The following is a 20,533-nucleotide window of genomic DNA, read 5'->3' as shown; positions in this document are numbered from 1 at the left end:
ATTTCAATCACAATTTCCGCGATGGTTAACTGTAAGTGCTAATCTCGGCCATTAAATTCGAAAATAAAGTATCGTTAAATACTACTAGTAACAAATTAAAGCTATCAATTTCTTTCATCTAAAAATATCTATCTAAACGAAGTAATAAAAATTAGTGCCATGCATAGTACAAAGATTTGCATTTTATGTATCGGGAGACTGACTGCAATATCCACTCCCACAAATTCTATTTCATGGATCCATTCCAGCCTATAAATATTAAATGTCTCCTCTTTTGCTCCTCCCCTCCGAAAAAGGCCTATAAATACTTTTGTTGATCCATTTATCAATCCCAATGTATGAATTTCTACAAATTTGAGATCCACGTGAAAACACATTTCTCCTCATCATGTATCATCCCTTCATGATATCTCAATCATTAGCATATCTATAAATTATGTTATTCATTGATCATCGTCCTGTATCTTGCAACAAACACAATCTAAACACACCACATTGCACAACTTCGACAGTAATTTCCACAATTCGTACATATTTACGCAGCAGGCAGCAGCGGGGTAGATGTAGCACCACAAGCCGCCATACATGCTTCTTCCATTCTGCTTACGGAAACCCCGGCGTTACAAATATTCGCAAATGATCGCATGTGTTTCATTCCATACTGCGCCAATGGGCCACACTCAGCTTCAAATACATGAACCTGCTCATCGGTCATATATGTCAGAAACACACAAAATTTCAAAAATAACCATTTCAACCTTCGACTTCAGACATTAACCACTATCTATACAGCTCGGCATAATAAAACACAATTAAGAAAACAAACCATTGATTTCAAACAGTCCCAGTCATCCACAAGGGGCAAACCACCTCCTCTTCTTGATTTAAGGACAGCAGGAGACTTCGCTGGGCCGAATAAGACAACGCCGATAATGTCCAAGCTACCATCAAGATGCTTCCGGTGCAGCATCGTGCTCGTAATCAGCTTCAGCAGTTGTGCCTTCTTTTCTGTATCATCGTTCGACCTGTTGTACTGAACCAGACAGAGAAAATACAATCCAAGTTCATAAGAGGGATCTCATCAACTCTGGTGAGAAAACTGCACGGTGCATCGACTTACCATTTCCCACAGAGAGAGAATATCGGCATCCCTCTGGTTGACAACACCCATGTTAGCTTTGGCATTGAATTGATTCGGTGGAAGGTTCTCAGTCGCCGGATCAAATCCTTGGAACAGATACAGCTTCTCAGATTTGATGCTTTTGTTCCCGTATTCCATAACATGAGATCCAGCATTGTATGTGTTGTAGTTAGATGTTCGTTCCTTGACCTACAATAAGTTGCAAAGGTACTGCGAATTCAAAATAGCCATCCACCTTACAAGCCATCAGTCGGATTTATACCTGATCGTATTGTTGCTGTACCGTTTCTCGTTTGAGGTTGTGGGACTCGCTGCACTCGAAAGACAAGCATACAATATAAGTATCAGCAAGCCCATCTAAAAGCAGAAGCAGAGAAGATGAAACCAATGTTTAAATGTAGCTATGATCAAACTAACATATAATCCTGGCAATTAATGGCACGTTCCAGTGTATAAGATAGCAATGGAAAATACGTCCCACTTGAAACATAATGTCCAAATATTACTACTGCGATTTAAGCTATCAAGTGTTCCAATATAATCATAACAATGACAAAATTTCAGTTTGAAAAGAAAAGGATGGGAAACATGTCATACTTGAGATTTGAAAAAAAAAAATCAAAATCGTACAACTCAGGAGCTCCTATGTCAGCTAGGCACGTCGTAGTTTCAAATGCACCACATAAGAACAGAATGTGTAGGACTAATGGTTCACTAGCATAGTCAGAAGTACCTGTCTTCCATCCAAGCAACGCTATACAAATCTCCCAAACATGTCATGTACTCGGGAGGAGGCGGGGGATCCATCCCAGGACAGTAAGTTCCCCAGCTACTCTCTTCAGCATTTGATGCCGTGGTCACATAGACGTCCAGATCATCAGGCATCATTCCTTCAAATACACTTCCACTCTCACATGCTTCAATATATATCACCTGCATGAACCACAGACGACATCAAATACCAAAAACAACTCAGTAGGCCTTCAAAACTGTACACGAAGGCCTCACCATTTCTTTGTAGGTGCCAGATTCATGCTTCTTCTTTAGAACGTCAATGAAATCTTTTCCATACAGATATGGCATATTCGGCATCCCTGAGGATTACAACGAGTCTTACGTCATGGGCTGTGTTACAATGCTAAATGGACATCCAATTCAGAGAATGTTCGCAGGATACTATTTACTCACCAAGCACTCCAGGGCCGCCATGGTCGGAATAGTAGATAAATATCGTGTCTCCTGGTTTACTGTCAACAACTTTACCACTTCCACCTGTTACAGCACTTGTGTTGCCTAGGATTACAGCATAGAAATTCTCCGTTGTGACTTGCTCACCGGTATAGTCCTTCAATAAGAAATCAATAAAGCAGGTTTAGAATATATCTACAAACCATCATGCCAAGTTAATTCTAACATAGATGCCAAAATAATCAAACTGTCAAGTCCCTCACCGATAGAGTCTTGGAGATTGAAATAATAATTTCAGGGAATAATCTTGACATTCATAAATGTCACAATTTACCTTTGGAACACCAGCATAGACATCCTCGCCTGTTGGGTGATTGATCAAAACTCCTTTTCGAGGATTTAGATCATTCATTGCGATGTCATCATACATGAAAACTATAATGTTCTCATCTTTGATGCCTCCTTTTTTGAGTATTTGGTATGCATGGCAAACGTCAGCCTGCAGTAATTTTGCATGTACGAGTACACAACAATCTATCATATATATGTAGATGATCTTCATGTCTATGCGATTTAATTGTAGAAGTTGTAATGAAACATATGTAACAAAAGCTGTAGCCCGTAGCACATCCAAAACCATAATTTGGTTGCATTATTTTGAAAGGAACACAAAACGCCTACTCATCCTTGTTGAGGCATAGTTCATATTCAGGTGCTGCTGCACTTCCTCACTCAAATCAAACTTCTTTTATACACAAAATGCATATTACCCTCTGATTAGTTACCAAGCTTCAACATGATCCAGCAAAATGGTAGCGAAGAAGTTGAGACTATACTACTCATAAAATTATTTAAAAGAATATATTCCATCAATCCACAAAAACATGCTAATATTTCAATAAAGTAAAGCTGATAATGAAGGAGTTTTTTGCAGTCGAAAAAAAAGATTAGACATAGTTTTGGGACTCCATATAGTTATTGTATGTGTTCATAACATTATTTTCATATTCTCACAAAAAATACATATAATTTGTTCAGTCAGAAAGTATAAATATGATACCCCTACATCCTACTACATAGAGACAAGTGAATACAATATAAAGTATAAAAAATTAGTACTTTGAAGAAATTAAGACATACAAAACATTTTTATATATTTCATATATCTAATAAGTAAAAACATAGAAAAAAATTTAATAGACAAATTTAGCAATAAAATCGGTTTAGGAAATAAACCTGATGGCGATAATTTCCAAAGCCATTAGAACCCGCTACAAGCACCGCCCACCTGGTGGCATTCTCCTCCGTGGGCAGCCGGATAATGGGATCCCACACACTCTGCCGCCTTGCCACCGCCGCTGAGATAAACATGAACAGCACAAAAATCCGAGTAAGAGCCATCCAGAAATGCACAAATGAAATGGCGTAGGCGTTTGGTAGTCTTATTAAAAGCGGCGTGCTCAGGCATGCAGAAGAAGGGAGCGACACCTGTTCCAGCGGCAGCGTGTGGGCCCACTGCTCACCTCTACTTCCCTCATCTTGCGGCTTTTTCAATTTACTTTCAGCTTGTGAACCGTTTTTCTATACGCCTTCTTATTCTAGTTATGGGTTCAATTAATTGTCACACTTTGGTCCTACTATATCTAAATACAACCCTCATTTTTTTCAGTTCTTATTAAAAAAAACTAAATAATAATCAATTGCAATTTTACCCTAGCCACCAATATAATACTCCCTCCGTCCAATTCACTCGCATTTTCAATCATTAATTTGAAATTACTGATTAGTACTTGAAGTATAATGAGATATCCCTGAATAAGAAAATACTTAATTAACTCTAATATATTATCCTAATTCTTATTTAAATAGAAATAGTGTAAATAGTTTGAGATAAATTGAAATAGAAAAATGCAAGTAACATGAAATAGAGGGAGAATGCATGTATAATTTTGTCAAAACCTAAAATTATAAGAAATAGAATGAAATGGATAATACAATTATAGATGAAATGAAAGTAGAAATAGTGACTAAGAAAAAGTAATACTATGAGAAAACATGATTCCTTTTTTCCAACATTCCATTATAGGAGTATCATTGATGGACTTAATATTTTGGAACAATTCACTTTCTCCAATAGGTATTGCTTTACATGGCACTGATTTGTACGTGTAAACCAGAGCAAACCACATCGTCAACAAAGGGAGATATATTAGTCTTCAAGTTTGTACAGCATAAAACAAATTTTAGCATCCCCAAATGATTACTTATAAGATACATACGTAACAAATCCATGGACCATGATCTTCACAAGTTGCCATATTCCGAGGTAAATTGCATCATATCATATGTGAACTTAGACTGTAAAGACACATTTCCTGTCTAAAACACAGTTTTTAAAGCATGTTCCGAAAACATGTAGACGCCCTTCAAAATAATAGAAACCTCCAGTAATGCCAAAATGGGAGCCAGCAATCACTACTCACTGTGAACCAGCAAATTTACCCATCATTTTTGCTATAATTGGAGCTACCTTTGGGTTCGATTGATGCTTGGCCAGGTTAGCAGGGTTCTTCATAACTGAATAAAAACCAACAAGAATAGAAAATCAGAAAATATAGGGCATAATCTTGAGCTCTATAAGGCCCTCATGAGAAACACTGCTTATTCTCAGCAAAGCAAAGTATGTCATTCGAAATTAAAGATCCCAATAAACATACAAAACAAATCATGCAGGTGAATGTTGGATCAATTTACTTTCAATAATACATAGGGAAACAATAGCACACCAGTGAATGAGCTAAAAGCAATGGTCATGTTCCACATAAGCAACTGAAGGGATAATATATAGTTCACTCTACATTTAACCTGACAAACATTAAATACATAGAAACCAACCGATAAAAGCAAGGCTATGGAAACTTTATTCCTTTTTTTCATTGCCTTTTTAACTATTTATGAGAAGGCATTGGAAGTTTGGAACTCTAAACATTTGATCATTCAGCTGGAAATTTTGGTCAAATCCCTAAAATTCTAGATATCTGATAGTTAACCACAACTCCACAAGTAACTAAAGTTATCCATTACAAAAAAATCAATTTAAGTTAATAACAAAAAACAAGAATACGTAACGATGAAGAACGCCATAAGAAGATACTGAGCCCAATTACTTTCAATAACGCATAATGGTATTTTGCAAATGATGCCAACATAGTAACTATCTTCTAAAAAGAATTTGAAAAGTAAAAGTAGAAAGCATGAAATGTGAATATCAACCAGCAAAAAATTAGAAAATTATAATTGGATAGTTGAGCCAGAAAATATATACCATCTTGGAGTGCAGCCATGACTTCAGGATCTTTGAACGCTGACATCAATTCAGGATCCTGTCACATTACAATAAATTGCAAGCTGTTAGAATCCGACTTTTGAAATAGCAAACAATGTAACTGATGAAAACAACACAGATGATGTCATGAAAATATACAAAAATTATTTATCATGTATCTCTTAAATAGCCATGTCCACAAGATAAAACTGATCTGAACAAACAACTCACATTCAGTATCTTGCTGTAGTCAACATTCCCGGGCATACCACCTCCCATGCCGGGCATACCTTGCCCCATGCCGGGCATACCTCCACCCATGCCGGGCATACCTCCAGGAAATCCACCTGGCATGCCCCCAGGAAAACCTCCGGGCATGCCCCCAGGAAAACCTCCGGGCATGCCCCCAGGAAAACCTCCTGGCATTCCACCAGGAAATCCACCGGGCATGCCCCCAGCTCCTCTACTTGATGATGATTCCTCTTGTCTCTTAGCTTTTTCATATGCAGCCTTCAAAAAGAAATATGGAAAATAGGTTTATGCTTAGGGAGTAAAAGAGAACACGAGTGATACATGAAAGATGCGTCACATGTGCTTCAGCACGGCGCCGTTGTCTCTCGCGTTCATTCTTCCTATCTTCTCTCTCTTTGCGAAGCCTATCATATTTTCTATGATGTTCCTCAATCTTATGAGCATTTGGCTCAACCTAACAAACATTCAATAGTAAGAGGTTGCTATTACTATTATACTATGACAGCTTTACTGCAGAAAAGGACACAAAAGCCAACCTTCTTTAGCACAGCACTGATTTCCTCATCATAGTCAAGTTTTGAGGCCAGGTGAAGATCCTTGGCTGCTTCTTCCCATTTCCCAAGCATGGCCTGTGCTATACCACGTGACTTGTACCCTTTGGCAGAGTCTGGATTGATCTGCAGAAGAAGTTATCTGTAATTCTGTATGACTTTCATTGGCCACAGAAGGGTGTAACACAGATATTTCCCAAAAAACTTAATTTGAAAAGATAGATGCTGATGGAACAATGTTAATACAACATGAGGATTCAGAACTGCCTAAACCAAAACAAGCAGATATGCTTAGTTCAAAAGATATATCACTATGGAAAAGCCAAACAGACTGCAAGCAACAGAAATTACAGATGTAAAAAGAACACCCTGATGCAATATTTCTTTACTAATTTGGATGGTTGTAGCTGACTGCAATCCATGAATGCCATATGCAGTCATGTTGCAACTTGCAAGATACCATGTTATCATCAAGAAAGATTCAGAAATTAATAGAACCAGCAGAAAGTAGTATGTATTGACAAAATGTGGAATGACAATTGTTACATATCTCAAACAACATAAGACATATACCTCTAACGCCGCAGTAGCATCCCGAATAGCAGCATTTGGTTTTTTCATTTTAATATAGACACTAGCTGCAAGTTAAAAATGAAATTCACATATTAGCTAAGCATTTATGATGTAACACGTTTAAGAATACAAAAGAAAGGGATATGGCAATACACCTCGGGTTGCATACATAATTGCAGAAGTAGGGTTCAGCATGATAGCCTTGGTGAGACTCTCGATAGCTTCATCATGTTTGCCTATTTAATAAAAAGAAAAAGTTACTAAATGGCACAAAGCGATTAGTAATACTTACCAAAGATTATGTTCATAGCAGCAAAGTACCTTCAGAAATTGCTTCCATTGCCTGCATTTTAGCCTCCTGAGAAGCATCTCTGTTTTCCTCAGTAACCTCAACAGTGGCATCACCCATCTAGAGAATTTTATCATAAAAACACTCATTTACAGCTAAAAATTTCACAGAAGTGATGAAATAAAGAAAACGGGCAAAAATGGGTTGTGCAGACCTTCTGTGGAGGATCATTGTCAGGCTCCACAACATCAGAATCATCGAGTTCAATATCAGATTCAACTATCTCAGGCTCCTCTTCTTCCTGAGGTGGCTGTGTCTCATACTCAGTGTTGTCCATATCCTCATCACTATCATGTGCCACATGAGACTTCTGTGGTCCGTCATTTACAAAATAAACTTGAGTCATATCTCTCAACAATGAAAAACAAAAAGACGTGCACAACATATGGAATCAAAGAAAAATTACAGATATTATTCCTCATCATTGAATTATTCTCCACTAGATTAATCCAGCCCATATTCACCAGTACGAATCAAACCAAAGGAAATGAAACAAAATTTGAAAAGACGAGACACAAAATCTGAGTGAACTTGAACATACCGCTTCAGAAGCTCTTGCAGACGACGGAATCTCGCCTCCGAGACTGAACACCATCGAAACAATTACATTTAATTGACCAGAAAAATTCGAATTAAAATTGGAATTACTAACAGAATCATCTAAATACAAATCCTTAACTGAATTCACCACAGCATTTTCAAGCACAAATTTTGCTGAATGAAAGAGATAATACACGAACAAATTCTACTTCATAAATAATACTACCTCTCAACGTAATCCCGGAAAAAAGAGAGAGATGGATCGGAGAGAATGGACGGATTTGCCTTGCACTGTTCGATAAATTGCTTCAGTTGTTTTACTTTTGATGAATCCATGGTCGCAGTACCGAACTCTTTGCGCAGCTACTTGGATAAAAATTCTAGCTTTGCTGATTACAAACGGAGAGACTAGAGAGAGTCTTGTTGTAGAGAGCAAAGAAACTGAGCTATACATTTCTATCGAAGGGGGTCTAGAAGCTTCTATCAAGTTTTGGGTTTTGGATAAATACTAGGGCTTGTTTGTTTGACATATCATTTAACTTAAAAAATTAAGTAGTTTGGATGAATAATAGGCTTGTTTGTTAGCATATTCATTAATTAATTTATAAAATTAAAAGAGAATTAAAATTTTATTTTCTTTTAGTTCATGTGATTTATTCATTTGATTTATTATGTGTGGTGACCTTATATAAATTCTCCATTCATCTCATTATAATTGGATCATACTACTATTCTTTTTTATAGCAAACATACCACACTTAATTTTTACTTATTCTCACTTAATTTTCTCTCTTTAATTATTTTGTTTGATCTTTTTCATATTTTATTACTATCTCTTTATTTATCTATTTTATTCTTAATTTATTTAACTAATTAAATATTTTTTTAATTTATTTATCTATTTTATTCTTAATTTAATTAACTAAATAAATTTTTTTTGTGTCAAAAATATTTCAATAATAGAGTGACGAATCTCAATAATTGAGGAAATGCAACAAATTGCATAGACGGGCCTAGAAGCTTCATTTTTAAGCTCCTATAGTTTATATTATTATGAGTGAACTACATAAATGGTACCTAATCTTTCACTTTCGCACGTAAGTAGTACCTGATTATTATTTTATATTGTTTTTAGTACCTATAAATCACATTTTTTGTACCTTATACAATTTTCACCCCAAAATATCATCTAAACAAATACATTTTTCCGTTTATATCATAGAGGATATTTTATGCATACACAAAATTAGTACCAAAAGTGATATTATGATATCTTCTCTCATTCTCCTCACTCTTTATACTATTATTATTAATCAATATTAATATTATTATTTTGATATTACAAATTAATAATTAATTTATTTGTTAATATAATCAAATATACTTAATTATAATTACAGTTATAATTACATTTAATTGTTATAATACTAAAAAACTAGTAGTACTTAATAAATAATTATTGTATAACTACTTAAATTATGAATAATATAATATAATATTATATAATAATTATTATTATTTTACATTAAATTAGTATCTAAACAATATAGCCTTAATAAAAATTTAACATTTGTGAATTGTATTCATAAAGATATAAAGAGTTGAATATTTTTAGTTAGGCATTTCAACCTTAAAATAAGTATAAAATAATTTAATAAAAAATATTCAATTAATTTAATTACTTTAAAGAATTAATTTAATTTGACATTTTGTTCTTAATTTATATTATGAATGCAATTAGATGTATACATAAAACACTAAAAGGAAAAAAGAAAAAGAAGAGAAAAGAAAAAAGAAGAAAAAAGAAACATAAACTAAGGAGAAAAACAAAAGAAGAAAGGAAGATAAAATACTAAAAAGAAATAAGAAAATGAAGAAAAAAGAAAGAAGACGAAGAAAATCACATGTTTGATACTATTTAATTGAAATTTCCAAAAATATTTTCCATAATTAAAAAATCACATATTTGGCACCTAAGGTTATTTTTGTCATGGGGTACCAAAAACGATATAAAATAAAGATCATGTACCATTTATGTGCGAAAGTGAAAGATCATGTATCATTTATGTAGTTCATCTTTATATGTGTAGACCGTAATATAAATATGATGCAACAATGAGTATGGACGGGCCTAGAAGCTTCGTTTAATTTTCAATTTTGGATAAATACTAGTATGACTTGTTTGTTGACGTATTAATATACTATGAGGGTGTTCGGTTTGCAAGATTGTATCCCGGATTAAATATGCAGTGTGTTTGGTTCATGAGATTTAATCCCACAATTCAATCATAGATGAATAATCATGGGATAATTAGTCATAGCTAATCCCTTATGACTCAAATAATCTCACAACTCAATCCTAGATTGTATGTTGGTATTATTTTATCTAGCAAACTGAACACCACCTATATAGATGGATTTCATTTTATGTTTGTTGGATAATAAAAGATAATGGAGTTTAAGTACTAGTAGTCTATTTTTGAAATAAATCCAACTGGCCATGCTTTATGGACGAAAACCTTTTTTTAATATAATTTATTTGTTATTTGCATGAAAAAATTCAATGCAATAAAAATACTAAGTATATCTCGATATTAATCAAGATGTCAAGTTTGAATAGTGAAAATTTTGCTATTATCAATAAGATAAAAGTAGTGAATAATTAATATAATAAGATAAAAGACAATAGAAATATTCTGAATCTGAATGTGATAAATTGGCTGGGCTGATCGATCGAAATTTCAGTTTACAAATTCATTTTTAGGTCATTAGCTTACCCTTTTCTTGTAAATTAAAATTGATTTCGCATAAAGTTTTGCCTCGGTGTTAATGTTGGAACACAATTTTAACAAAATTGAACTCCGAAAACTGAAATTGGAGAGGACTCAGTTCTAGAGACATGAAAAGGTAGTGAACTAAGATAATTATTTTTTAAAAGTTAGGTAAATAACAGGTGAGTTTATTAGTGATATGTCATAACAAAATATCATTAAATGAATCTAAAAAGTCAAATCAAAATGTGCATTAGATAAACTAGTGTTATCACCCGTGCTATGCACGGGACATAAAATTTTTAAATATTAAAGATAAATTCTTAGGTAAGTAGATTAAAAAAAGATCATAAAAAATATAATGATGTTTATAATTAAGAATATGTGTTAAACAATAACAAAAAGAAAAATGTAGTACTTCTCTAAACCCCTTCTAAATGAAATATTTCATATTCGACAAATGATGCTACACAATTTTAATTTGATATGAGTGGAGCAAAATAAAATAAAATAAACGATAAATAGAAGATGTGCGACTAAAGATCAAATAGTACGTGTTAGTTAGAATAAGATATGCAAGTAAAGGAAAATGTGCGACTACGAATTAAAGAGGAATAAATTATATAATTTGAAAAAATAAATAGCTCAATAGTTTTAATCAAAAAACTATATTCTACCTAGTTATTTAAATAAAAAATTTAAGTTAATCCATGTTTCTCTCCCTTGATTTTTTTAATTGCCTCTTCTATCCTTCTTTCCATTCTCTGTGGCCGCCCGAGGCGTCGCGGGCGACACCGGCCAGCCGCTCACGTCCACAAAATTATGTGAGTTAATTCGAGCGCACATCATTTTATCCAAGCTAACCCAAATACTAATTAAAAAAAGTGGTCCAAAAGAAAAAAGAAAAAAAGGAAAAAATAGAAGTAAATGAGAAGGCTATTAAAATGTCATTCTGTTATGTCCTCTCGATTAATTTAACACCGCAATTTATTAAAAGGAAAAAAAATCATCACAATTTCCATTGCTCCACCATAGTATGTTGAATTATTATCAATATAATATCTTTTTTTCTATTTCTTCTCTGTTGGAGAATCCAATTTGAAATCTCTCAAAAATTGAAATCTTACATCTATATTACAATCTAACAGGTATATGCATGATTTATAGACTATTACCACCATTCAAGTTAAATTAAATGTACTACAAAAAAAATCAACATTTTAAAGTACAACAAATTAATAGAATTCATGGTTTAGGAAGATATATAGAATTAATAGAATTTTTTAGTTCATGATTTAAAACATGTTTTTTAGAATTAAGAAGACATGAGCAAACAAATACAAAAATCATATTTTTCACAAATAATAAATTCACTTTTATCAATACTAATTTCAATAATGCATGATAATATTCATAAACATAATATTTTGAGAATCATAAAAAAAGAAATAGAACTCAATCATAAATAACAATATCTTAGGTAGTGGAATAAATCAAAATCAACTCAATTATAACTATGTATACTACTTATAGTAATTTAAATATAAATATATTTCTCTCTCTAGAGGTGTGATCAAATGCAAACTCTCTATCTTTGATACAAACTACAAACTATGTCAACGGACTGTACAAATTATGTCACCGGAGTGTACAAATTATGTCAACAGGGGTCGATGTCAACGGACTGTACAAATTATGTCACCGGGGGTCGATGTCAACGGAATGTACAAATTATGTCACCGGGGGATGTACGGAGTGTACAAATTCTGTCGACGGGGGTGTCCAAATTCTGATTTTTCGATGACAAAAAGTTGACATTAGAAAAATCTCTTATATTAACCGTTGATTAATTGTATTAAGTGAGTAGGATTAAAGTTTGTATAGTTTGTATTATAAAGAGTTTGTAGTTTAACATGACCCTCTCTCTCTCTCTCTCTCTCTATATATATATATATATATATATATATATATATATGGGAGCGTTATTCTCCTATTCATCCCTTAGATCCTTTATTCTTCTTAATATGAGCCGTTAGATCTCATTCATCAACGGTCTAGATGATCTGCATTATTACACTATAATGATGCATTATTAATCAGTGTGCATTATTCAACTGAAAATCTGCATTATTACACTATAATGGTGCATTATTAGTCGGTGTGCATTATTCAACAGAAAATCTGCATTATTAACTGACACGTGGCACTAATCTAACCGTCGGATGACAAAATCGTGGGTCTGAGATCAAGGAGGAAAAAAGAGAAAATATGCAAAAAGGAAATGAATATATCCCTATATATATATATATATATATATCTTGAATGTAAATATATATTTATAAAGTAATTTCAACACATTAAATTAAATTAATATATTTAAATAATTTTAAAAATATATACTATTATATACAATAACAATCCAAATGTAATTTTAAAAATGTGTTCAATTTAAAATTCTACTATATTATTAAAAGCCCATATTATTAAATACACAAAAAAGCCCAAACTAAACCCGAATAGACTAAACCCACGCCTCCACATCTACTCTCCCACCTAGAATATATATTTATAAAGTAATTTCAACACATTAAATTAAAGCAGTTCATTTCACCATTTTTTTGTCCAATAGATGCTACCTTTTATTATAGATACACGCTGCCACATACACAACCCATATACATATATAGTGTGAACACAAATTCTGCAATTAACAACATTCCCACAAAATGACTAAAAGGGTAAAAAATTAGGCTTCACAGTTTCTCACCAAAAGGACATTTTTGACTTTTCATTAAACTGTCACTTTAGATTAGTATAGATTGTAATAGGCATGTAAATACATGCATATTCAGTGTTTTATGATTTTATCTGAAAATTGAATTCAAATATGTTGAATTCGGTTTATTTAATTTTTGTTTCATTAAAGTTGGTGCAGAAATCGAAATTTGCAAATTGAAATTAGTTAAGATCCAAATAAAAAAATGATGTTTTTATTACCCCAATGCTAAATTTAATTTATCATATAAGCTTTATAGACTTCTCCCCCGAAATTTGTATCGAAAAATAAGATAAATAAAAAATTTGTATATCTGAATTATAAAAAATGGTGAATTTTTAAAATACATTAAAAGTTCGAATATTTACCGACCCACTATAATATAAATTGTTTATCATTTTTAAAATTGGGCATAAATAAATAGTGATAGTATTCGATAGCCTATTCATGTCATAATTAATTTTGCAATTACTCGATACATAATCGGTATAGTATATCATTAAATAGCGTATTGTAGGCTATAATAGTATAACTCCCATTCAAAATGCAAAAATTAAACGGCACAAAAAATAAATGATCTTGTAAATAATTATAGGGTTTAATGGTAGAAGTATAATTATTGGAGTAGTCAAAAAGCGAAAACAAATTGTAACTAAAACAAATTGCCAACATCTTATATCTTCTTATTAATTTCCCTATTCTTTTCTATTTTATGTACTAAAACAAATTGTAATGGAATTTCATAGAGTGGTCCTTGTGGAATTTAAAAAATCGAAATGACTTCTTTTTAAGTTTTTATTCTGAATTTATTATTATTATTATTATTATTATTATTATTATTATTATTATTATTATTATTACTACTACTACTATTATTATTATTATCAATCATTTACTAAATTTATCATCTGTGGAAGTTTGTGTAATCATGTCGATATTTAATTTTCCTCTTAACTTTGAGGACTTATTCAATCAATAATTGATATTGGGTGTACTATAACCATCTAATCAATTAATGCCAGTGTGAACACAAATTCTGCCATCAATAACATGCCCACAAAATGACTAAAAGGATAGATTATTATGCTTCATAGTTTCCCGCCAAAAAGGGCATTTTTGACTTTTCATTAAACTGTCACTTTATATTAGTATAGATTATACTCCTTCCATTTGTCTCACTTTGACCGGACACAGATTTGAAGGAATGTAATGAAATGAAAGTTGAAAAAGTTAGTGGAATTTGAGTTCTACTTTTATATAATATTAGTTTTATAATAAAATGTGAATAGAAATTAATTAATGGAATATAGGGTCCACTACCAAAAATGGTAAAAAGTTAAATGAGACGGATCGAAATGGAAAAAATGGTACAAACTATCTGGGACGGAGGAAGTATGTACATACTTTATGTCAGTATCACCCGTGTTTGATGCTCGTTTTAGCGTTATTTATCTTCTTTTATATATTTAATTTGATTCTAGTATAATAAATAATGATATTGACATGTTTAAATTTATAAAATTCATAAATCGATTTCTTCGTTTTCTTTATAACTGATTAAATAAATATGTAAAATAATAAATTAAACTTTGATTTATATAAATTTTGTAAATTAAAAATGTCAATAACTTTTATAAAAGTATACCATCAAAATATTTGAGTTGTTACCTTTGATATATTCAAGATTTAAAAGAGGGAAAATTATTGGAAAAATTGCCTAAACTTTTTGTTGTCATGCAACTAAAAAAAGTTAAGAACTTAGAACTTTTTATAATTATTCTGATTTTTTTTGTATGAAATTGTATTTAAATTGATAGCTGAAAAATTATACATAGATGTCTCATTGTCTCCACCGATGAGTTAAATAATGTATATTTATAACGAAAACGACATCTTTGAGGCCATCCACAATAGGAATAACCCAGCAATAGCCCAGCCATAGCCTAGCCACTGCCACATCATCAGCACTAAAAATCCTCCTGCCACATCATAAATAGCCCAGCCATAGCCTAGCCACATCATAAATAGCCCAGCCACATCAATAGCCACATCACTAATAACAATTATATAAAATGACATAATTAACAATCACACAATATACGGAATTTAATTTACGAGACATATACGGGAAACATTAATAATACTATCCACATCACTATTAACAAATATATACAAAATGAAATAATTAACAATCACACAATATGCAAAATTTAATTTACGAGACGTATACGGGAAAAGTTTGTGACCCGCTACTCCCGGAACTAGGCTCGTTGTTGAGATCCATTTCCCGTTGTTGATCTTGAACAGAAATTAAGATAGAGAGAGTACTCGTTAAAACAAGTGGTGCGAATGAAAATGACGAGCAAAGCGCGTATATATAGTGTTTCGGAAAAAAAAAATTAATTTTCGCGCTAGGCGGTGCGCTGGGCGATCCGGGCGCTGCAATAGCGCCGAACGGACCGCCCAGCCGACCGCCCAGCGCTGCGCGGTTTCTCTCTCCACTCAGCCGCTGGGCGGCTGCAATAGACCGCCCAGCGTCGGCGCTCGGCTGGGCGGTCGCTGGGCGCCTATTGTGGATGGTCTGATGGGTAAAATATCAACAATACATAGCACTTAACAGATTAAAATTTTCAAGTCATTGAATAATGACAATTAAATCCAAAATTTTGATATTTTGATTTGACCTACTACAATTTCTTACGCATACACAGTGATATCGCTATGCCGCTAACATAAAAATCAAAGAGCAAGAAAATACAGATGGATCGTCATTGGAATCATCGTCATTGCTATATGCATTGAATCTCTGCTCAAATCTGGCCACCTATTTGCATTTGTATCTCCGCCTCCCCAATTTCTCTCCCCCCTTATATAACCACTTTTTCGCCAAACCACCCTGCTTCTGATCTCTCTCTACGCTCACAACTTCAAACGCATACTACATTTGTAGAGACAGAAGCTTCAATGGCAGCTTCATTTGGAGTTTCATCGGCCGCAGCTGCCAACGCCGTCAAATCGCCTGCGCTCTCTCCTCCTTCTCTTCCAGGTATATCACCTCTCCCTCTCTGAATCTTATTTTGCTCATATAAAAGTTCAAATACTATAGTAACTGAAATTATTAGATTTTTTAAGCTGAAATCTTAGTTTTGCTCATGTATAATTTGAATACTGTTATGATGATTGGAAATTGTCAGATATATTAATTTGATCCTGCGAAAGTGCGTCTGGTTATTTTTTAAATCATTTCCGCTGTTCACGTTCTGTTGGTTTCACAGTCATCAGATCTGAGGCGAGGCCGATCTCCTGTCGAGTTAATAAATCCCGCAAGGCTGGGAAAATCACTACCAAGGCAGTTGCGGTTAGTATTATGTTGTGTAGTTGGACTTCTTGTTGGTTCATTTTCTTCATTACATAGAATGCAATTATTTGGTTTTTTACTTGGTATTCAGGCACAGGCTGAAAATCCTGCATCAGCGGCTTCCAAACCAGGGTAAGGTTTTTAGTTGTTAACTTTGCATATGGCTTCTGTTTCTTCCCTTTGGCACAATGTCAGTCATGTGCTGGCTATAGTTATTAATTTCCATGTTAATCAAAGATAGGTAGGGCTGTCAATTTTTGGCACGACACGAACCTGCACGAAATTAATGGGTATGTGTCAAAGCTTATTGGGTTCGTGTCCTTATCGTGTCGACACGATAAGGACACGAAAACTTCGGGTCGTGTTCGTGTTACACGTTAAGAAATAATATTAATATATTATAATATTATTATTTTTATTTATTTTAAAATTTTAAAATTTTAAATTAAAATTTAATATTTAATATTAGAAATAATATTTATACATTATAATAATAATATTATTATAGTGTCGTTATTGTGTCGCGTCATATATGTGTTGTTATCGTGTCGTGTTGACCCGAAGTGGTTCATGTCGTTAATGGGTTCGTATCGTGTTCGTGTCTGAGGGTAGCGGGTCGTGTTCGTGTTTGTTGTTATCGTGTCGTTATCGTGTTGACACGATAACGACACGACACGCACGATTTGCCACCCCTAAAGATAGGCTTCTTAATGTATATGGAGTGGCTAAACCTTTTCATTTTTTCGTTAAGAGCCAGCATATAAATAATATTTGTTGATTGATACTACATTGCTTGCACAACACAAAACCGAAAGTTCAATTATCTTTGGAAATTTGCAGTGATGTGAGACTGGAGTCATGCCTGATTCATACTCACTATATGATAGTATGTATTTGGAATTTGTATCCTGCTCCAGCATTATGGATGTAGTACATGTGATTGTTATAGAAAAATACAAGCCTATCATGAGTTTGTTTGTGTTGTATAATCTTATCGCGTGAATGATAAATTGATAATGTCCTAGCTTGATTGTCTACAAGGTTGAATCATGGATGCAGACTTTGCTATGGTATGGTCTTTAAGAGTTTGTTAATTATTGAAAGTGCAGTAGCTTGATAGATTGAATTCAAAAATTACAACTAGGAGTCTTTTACACATATATACATTAGTATTTTACTGCAATCAAGCATTCAGATATGGCTAAACCCTAAATTTGCAATTTTTGTTGTTATGAGTGGTAGTTGGTGCCTGTTTATTTTAACTTATGTTAATTGTGCTAATTGAGAATTTGAATAGTTAGTATATAAGTCGCCATCACCTGAGTATAGCTCAATTATGTTCACATTTTATTCAACTGTGAGCACTTCATGTGAGAAAAGAATTAGCTTTAACTTCTAACAAGACAAAGATAGAGTTAATAATAGTCATCTAATGAATATTTTGGCTGCTGGTTGTTAAGCATTACGTTCTGAAAAGTTCAGGCCACATATTGCAACAAAACAACTTACAACTTAGGTTGCAAAGTTTAAAAATGGCCTTAGTTTGGGTGGCAATATTTTTCCATTGAAGTGCATGTTTTCTTTTAAACATTAAAGATCTTCTAATCGATGTAATATAAATTTCTAATTATAATTTTAAATCAATTGGTGGAATTGTGTGAGCACATTTGAGATTCTATACTCAAGCTGTTGCAGTGTTGGGAGACATCTATATATGGTGACACAATCATGTTTATCTCTTTAATTTTCCATTGTGTTTCATATTATTCTCTGATGATCAACCACAAATACTTGAATGATGCATTGTGGGTGATACCTGAAATATGTCAATTAACTTTTGATTTTGGATATTTCTAGGCATGAAGTGCTGTTGTTTGAAGCCCTTAGAGAAGGACTGGAGGAAGAAATGGAGAGGGATCCTCGAGTTTGTATATTTGGTGAAGATGTGGGACATTATGGTGGTTCGTACAAGGTCAGCAAGGGTCTTGCTGACAAGTATGGAGATCTGAGGGTGCTAGATACACCCATTGCTGAAAACTCTTTCATTGGCATGGCCGTTGGGGCAGCTATGACAGGTCTAAGGCCAGTCGTTGAGGGCATGAACATGGGATTTCTTCTCTTGGCATTCAACCAAATATCTGACAACTGTGGCATGTTGCACTACACCTCAGGGGGGCAATTCACGATTCCAACTGTGATCCGAGGACCCGGAGGAGTTGGACGTCAACTTGGGGCCGAGCATTCACAGAGGCTTGAGTCCTACTTCCAGTCAATTCCTGGAATACAGATGGTTGCCTGTTCGACCCCATACAATGCCAAGGGTCTGATGAAGGCTGCCATCCGCAGTGAGAACCCCGTGGTTCTGTTCGAGCATGTGCTCCTATACAACTTAAAGGAAAGAATTCCAGATGAAGAGTATGTAGTGTCACTAGAAGAAGCAGAGATGGTGAGGCCGGGTGAGCATGTTACGATCTTAACATACTCTAGGATGCGATACCATGTCATGCAAGCTGCCAAGACTCTGGTTAACAAAGGCTATGACCCAGAAGTGATCGACATTAGATCCTTGAAGCCCTTTGATCTCTACACAATTGGAAACTCCATTAAGAAAACGCACAAGGTATTGATCGTTGAGGAGTGCATGAGAACAGGTGGTATTGGGGCCAGCCTTACCGCTGCAATAAATGAGAATTTCAACGACTATTTGGACGCGCCAATTGTTTGCCTCTCGTCTCAGGACGTGCCCACTCCTTATGCCGGGACGTTGGAGGAGGTGACTGTCGTCCAACCTGGACAGATTGTAACGGCTGTTGAGCAGCTCTGCCGGTAGATTTGAAAGACCTGTCTGCCTCCCTGTGTTGCAACAGCTACTGTTTCAGCGGTATCTCTTTTCATCACAACTCAGCTCTCCTTTTCCAATTGAATAGTTTTGCTATTAGATGTTAGATCAGTTAATTAAATTTTTGTGAACCTCTCTGTGTGTCCAGATGAGGCGCCTTATCTTATTCAAAGAAGATTGTATGCATTGGAGAAAATCAGTATTGTTTTGTGAACTTGTTTAGTTTAGTTATTTTTCCTACGGTAAACTTTATTTCTCTTAGAATTGAACCTGATAAAAAAATGTACTTGTAACCCCTTTAATTTGTAAGTTCGATTATTTGTCAATAATTTTTGCATCGCGATTTTTAGTTGTACAACTTTACACTTCTGTAGTGCTGCTCTAGGGCCGGGTGATACGGATTCCCATAGGCTTGAACCCCTAAGGCCATCCCCATAGCTATAGGGGCCTGGCTGGGTGGAGGTGGGAAGGGAGGTGCCTGGGACGTGACTCGGGATGGTGGAGGGGCCTGGGGCTGCGCTTGTTTCCGGCCCGTCCCGGCATTGGATAACATGTCCAACTGAATGAACACTTCTAACAATAATTCTCCACAAACGGCTCAGTTCAACTCGTCCCAAGCAAAGCAACGACGCGGTCGCGGGGTGAGAGCATATAATTATAGCTTGTTTTGATGTTTCAAATAAGCGTTTGAATGAATAAACCATTTAAATCTCAAATAGATTTTATGTATGTCGAGGAGAACGATATTGTTTTTATATGCTATTACATCTGAAACATCGTAACAAGGGGTGAGAACATATAATTATAGCTTGTTTTGATGCTTCAAATAAGTGTTTGAATGAACAAACCATTTAAATCTCAAATAGATTT

General features: G+C 34.0%; 3 protein-coding genes across 4 annotated transcripts; 1 reads left to right on the top strand and 2 right to left on the bottom strand.

Moving 5' to 3' along the window:
* Positions 1 to 376: 376 nt before the first annotated feature.
* Positions 377 to 4,388, bottom strand: LOC121789658 (vacuolar-processing enzyme-like). The gene is made up of 9 exons (XM_042188062.1): positions 3,566 to 4,388; positions 2,664 to 2,828; positions 2,330 to 2,486; positions 2,150 to 2,235; positions 1,875 to 2,074; positions 1,404 to 1,452; positions 1,121 to 1,330; positions 827 to 1,033; positions 377 to 700 (listed from the first exon to the last, which is right to left on the bottom strand). The coding sequence occupies exons 1-9, from the start codon at positions 3,728 to 3,730 to the stop codon at positions 536 to 538; spliced, it is 1,404 nt and encodes a 467-aa protein (XP_042043996.1). The 5' UTR covers positions 3,731 to 4,388; the 3' UTR covers positions 377 to 535.
* Positions 4,389 to 4,520: 132 nt separating this feature from the next.
* LOC121789659 (FAM10 family protein At4g22670-like) lies at positions 4,521 to 8,373 on the bottom strand. Of its 2 annotated transcripts, XM_042188064.1 has the most exons (11): positions 8,146 to 8,370; positions 7,921 to 7,963; positions 7,534 to 7,689; positions 7,352 to 7,439; positions 7,186 to 7,266; positions 7,031 to 7,095; positions 6,443 to 6,583; positions 6,244 to 6,360; positions 5,886 to 6,164; positions 5,655 to 5,712; positions 4,521 to 4,906 (listed from the first exon to the last, which is right to left on the bottom strand). In XM_042188064.1, exons 1-11 carry the CDS (start codon positions 8,253 to 8,255, stop codon positions 4,809 to 4,811), a joined length of 1,236 nt encoding a protein of 411 aa, XP_042043998.1. In that variant the 5' UTR covers positions 8,256 to 8,370; the 3' UTR covers positions 4,521 to 4,808. The 2 variants fall into 2 exon arrangements, with proteins under 2 accessions (XP_042043998.1, XP_042043999.1); XM_042188065.1 differs by lacking the exon at positions 6,244 to 6,360 and having other exon boundaries at positions 8,146 to 8,373.
* A 7,797-nt stretch (positions 8,374 to 16,170) lies between these two features.
* Positions 16,171 to 19,992, top strand: LOC121789662 (pyruvate dehydrogenase E1 component subunit beta-like). Its single transcript, XM_042188067.1, has 4 exons — positions 16,171 to 16,512; positions 16,742 to 16,824; positions 16,916 to 16,956; positions 18,682 to 19,992. The coding sequence occupies exons 1-4, from the start codon at positions 16,431 to 16,433 to the stop codon at positions 19,652 to 19,654; spliced, it is 1,179 nt and encodes a 392-aa protein (XP_042044001.1). The 5' UTR covers positions 16,171 to 16,430; the 3' UTR covers positions 19,655 to 19,992.
* The last annotated feature ends 541 nt before the right edge of the window (positions 19,993 to 20,533 follow it).

This window comes from Salvia splendens, unplaced genomic scaffold, assembly GCF_004379255.2.
Source record: "Salvia splendens isolate huo1 unplaced genomic scaffold, SspV2 ctg303, whole genome shotgun sequence".
Classification (NCBI taxonomy): Eukaryota; Viridiplantae; Streptophyta; class Magnoliopsida; order Lamiales; family Lamiaceae; genus Salvia; species Salvia splendens.
The sequence above is the reverse complement of the archived record's forward strand: the minus strand, read 5'-3'. Positions and strand labels throughout refer to the sequence as shown.

Excerpts from the sequence above, each read along its gene's own strand:
- LOC121789658 (XM_042188062.1), bottom strand. The coding sequence starts at position 3,730 with ATGGCTCTTACTCGGATTTTTGTGCTGTTCATGTTTATCTCAGCGGCG. Across the intron at positions 2,487-2,663 it reads TCTATGCTGGTGTTCCAAAG|GACTATACCGGTGAGCAAGT; the intron begins GTAAATTGTGAC and ends TTCTTATTGAAG. Across the intron at positions 2,075-2,149 it reads CTGGCACCTACAAAGAAATG|GTGATATATATTGAAGCATG; the intron begins GTGAGGCCTTCG and ends TGGTTCATGCAG.
- LOC121789659 (XM_042188064.1), bottom strand. The coding sequence starts at position 8,255 with ATGGATTCATCAAAAGTAAAACAACTGAAGCAATTTATCGAACAGTGC. Across the intron at positions 7,440-7,533 it reads ACAATGATCCTCCACAGAAG|ATGGGTGATGCCACTGTTGA; the intron begins GTCTGCACAACC and ends AAAATTCTCTAG. Across the intron at positions 6,165-6,243 it reads GGCGCCGTGCTGAAGCACAT|GCTGCATATGAAAAAGCTAA; the intron begins GTGACGCATCTT and ends TTCTTTTTGAAG.
- LOC121789662 (XM_042188067.1), top strand. The coding sequence starts at position 16,431 with ATGGCAGCTTCATTTGGAGTTTCATCGGCCGCAGCTGCCAACGCCGTC. Across the intron at positions 16,513-16,741 it reads CTCTCCTCCTTCTCTTCCAG|TCATCAGATCTGAGGCGAGG; the intron begins GTATATCACCTC and ends TTGGTTTCACAG. Across the intron at positions 16,957-18,681 it reads TCAGCGGCTTCCAAACCAGG|GCATGAAGTGCTGTTGTTTG; the intron begins GTAAGGTTTTTA and ends GGATATTTCTAG.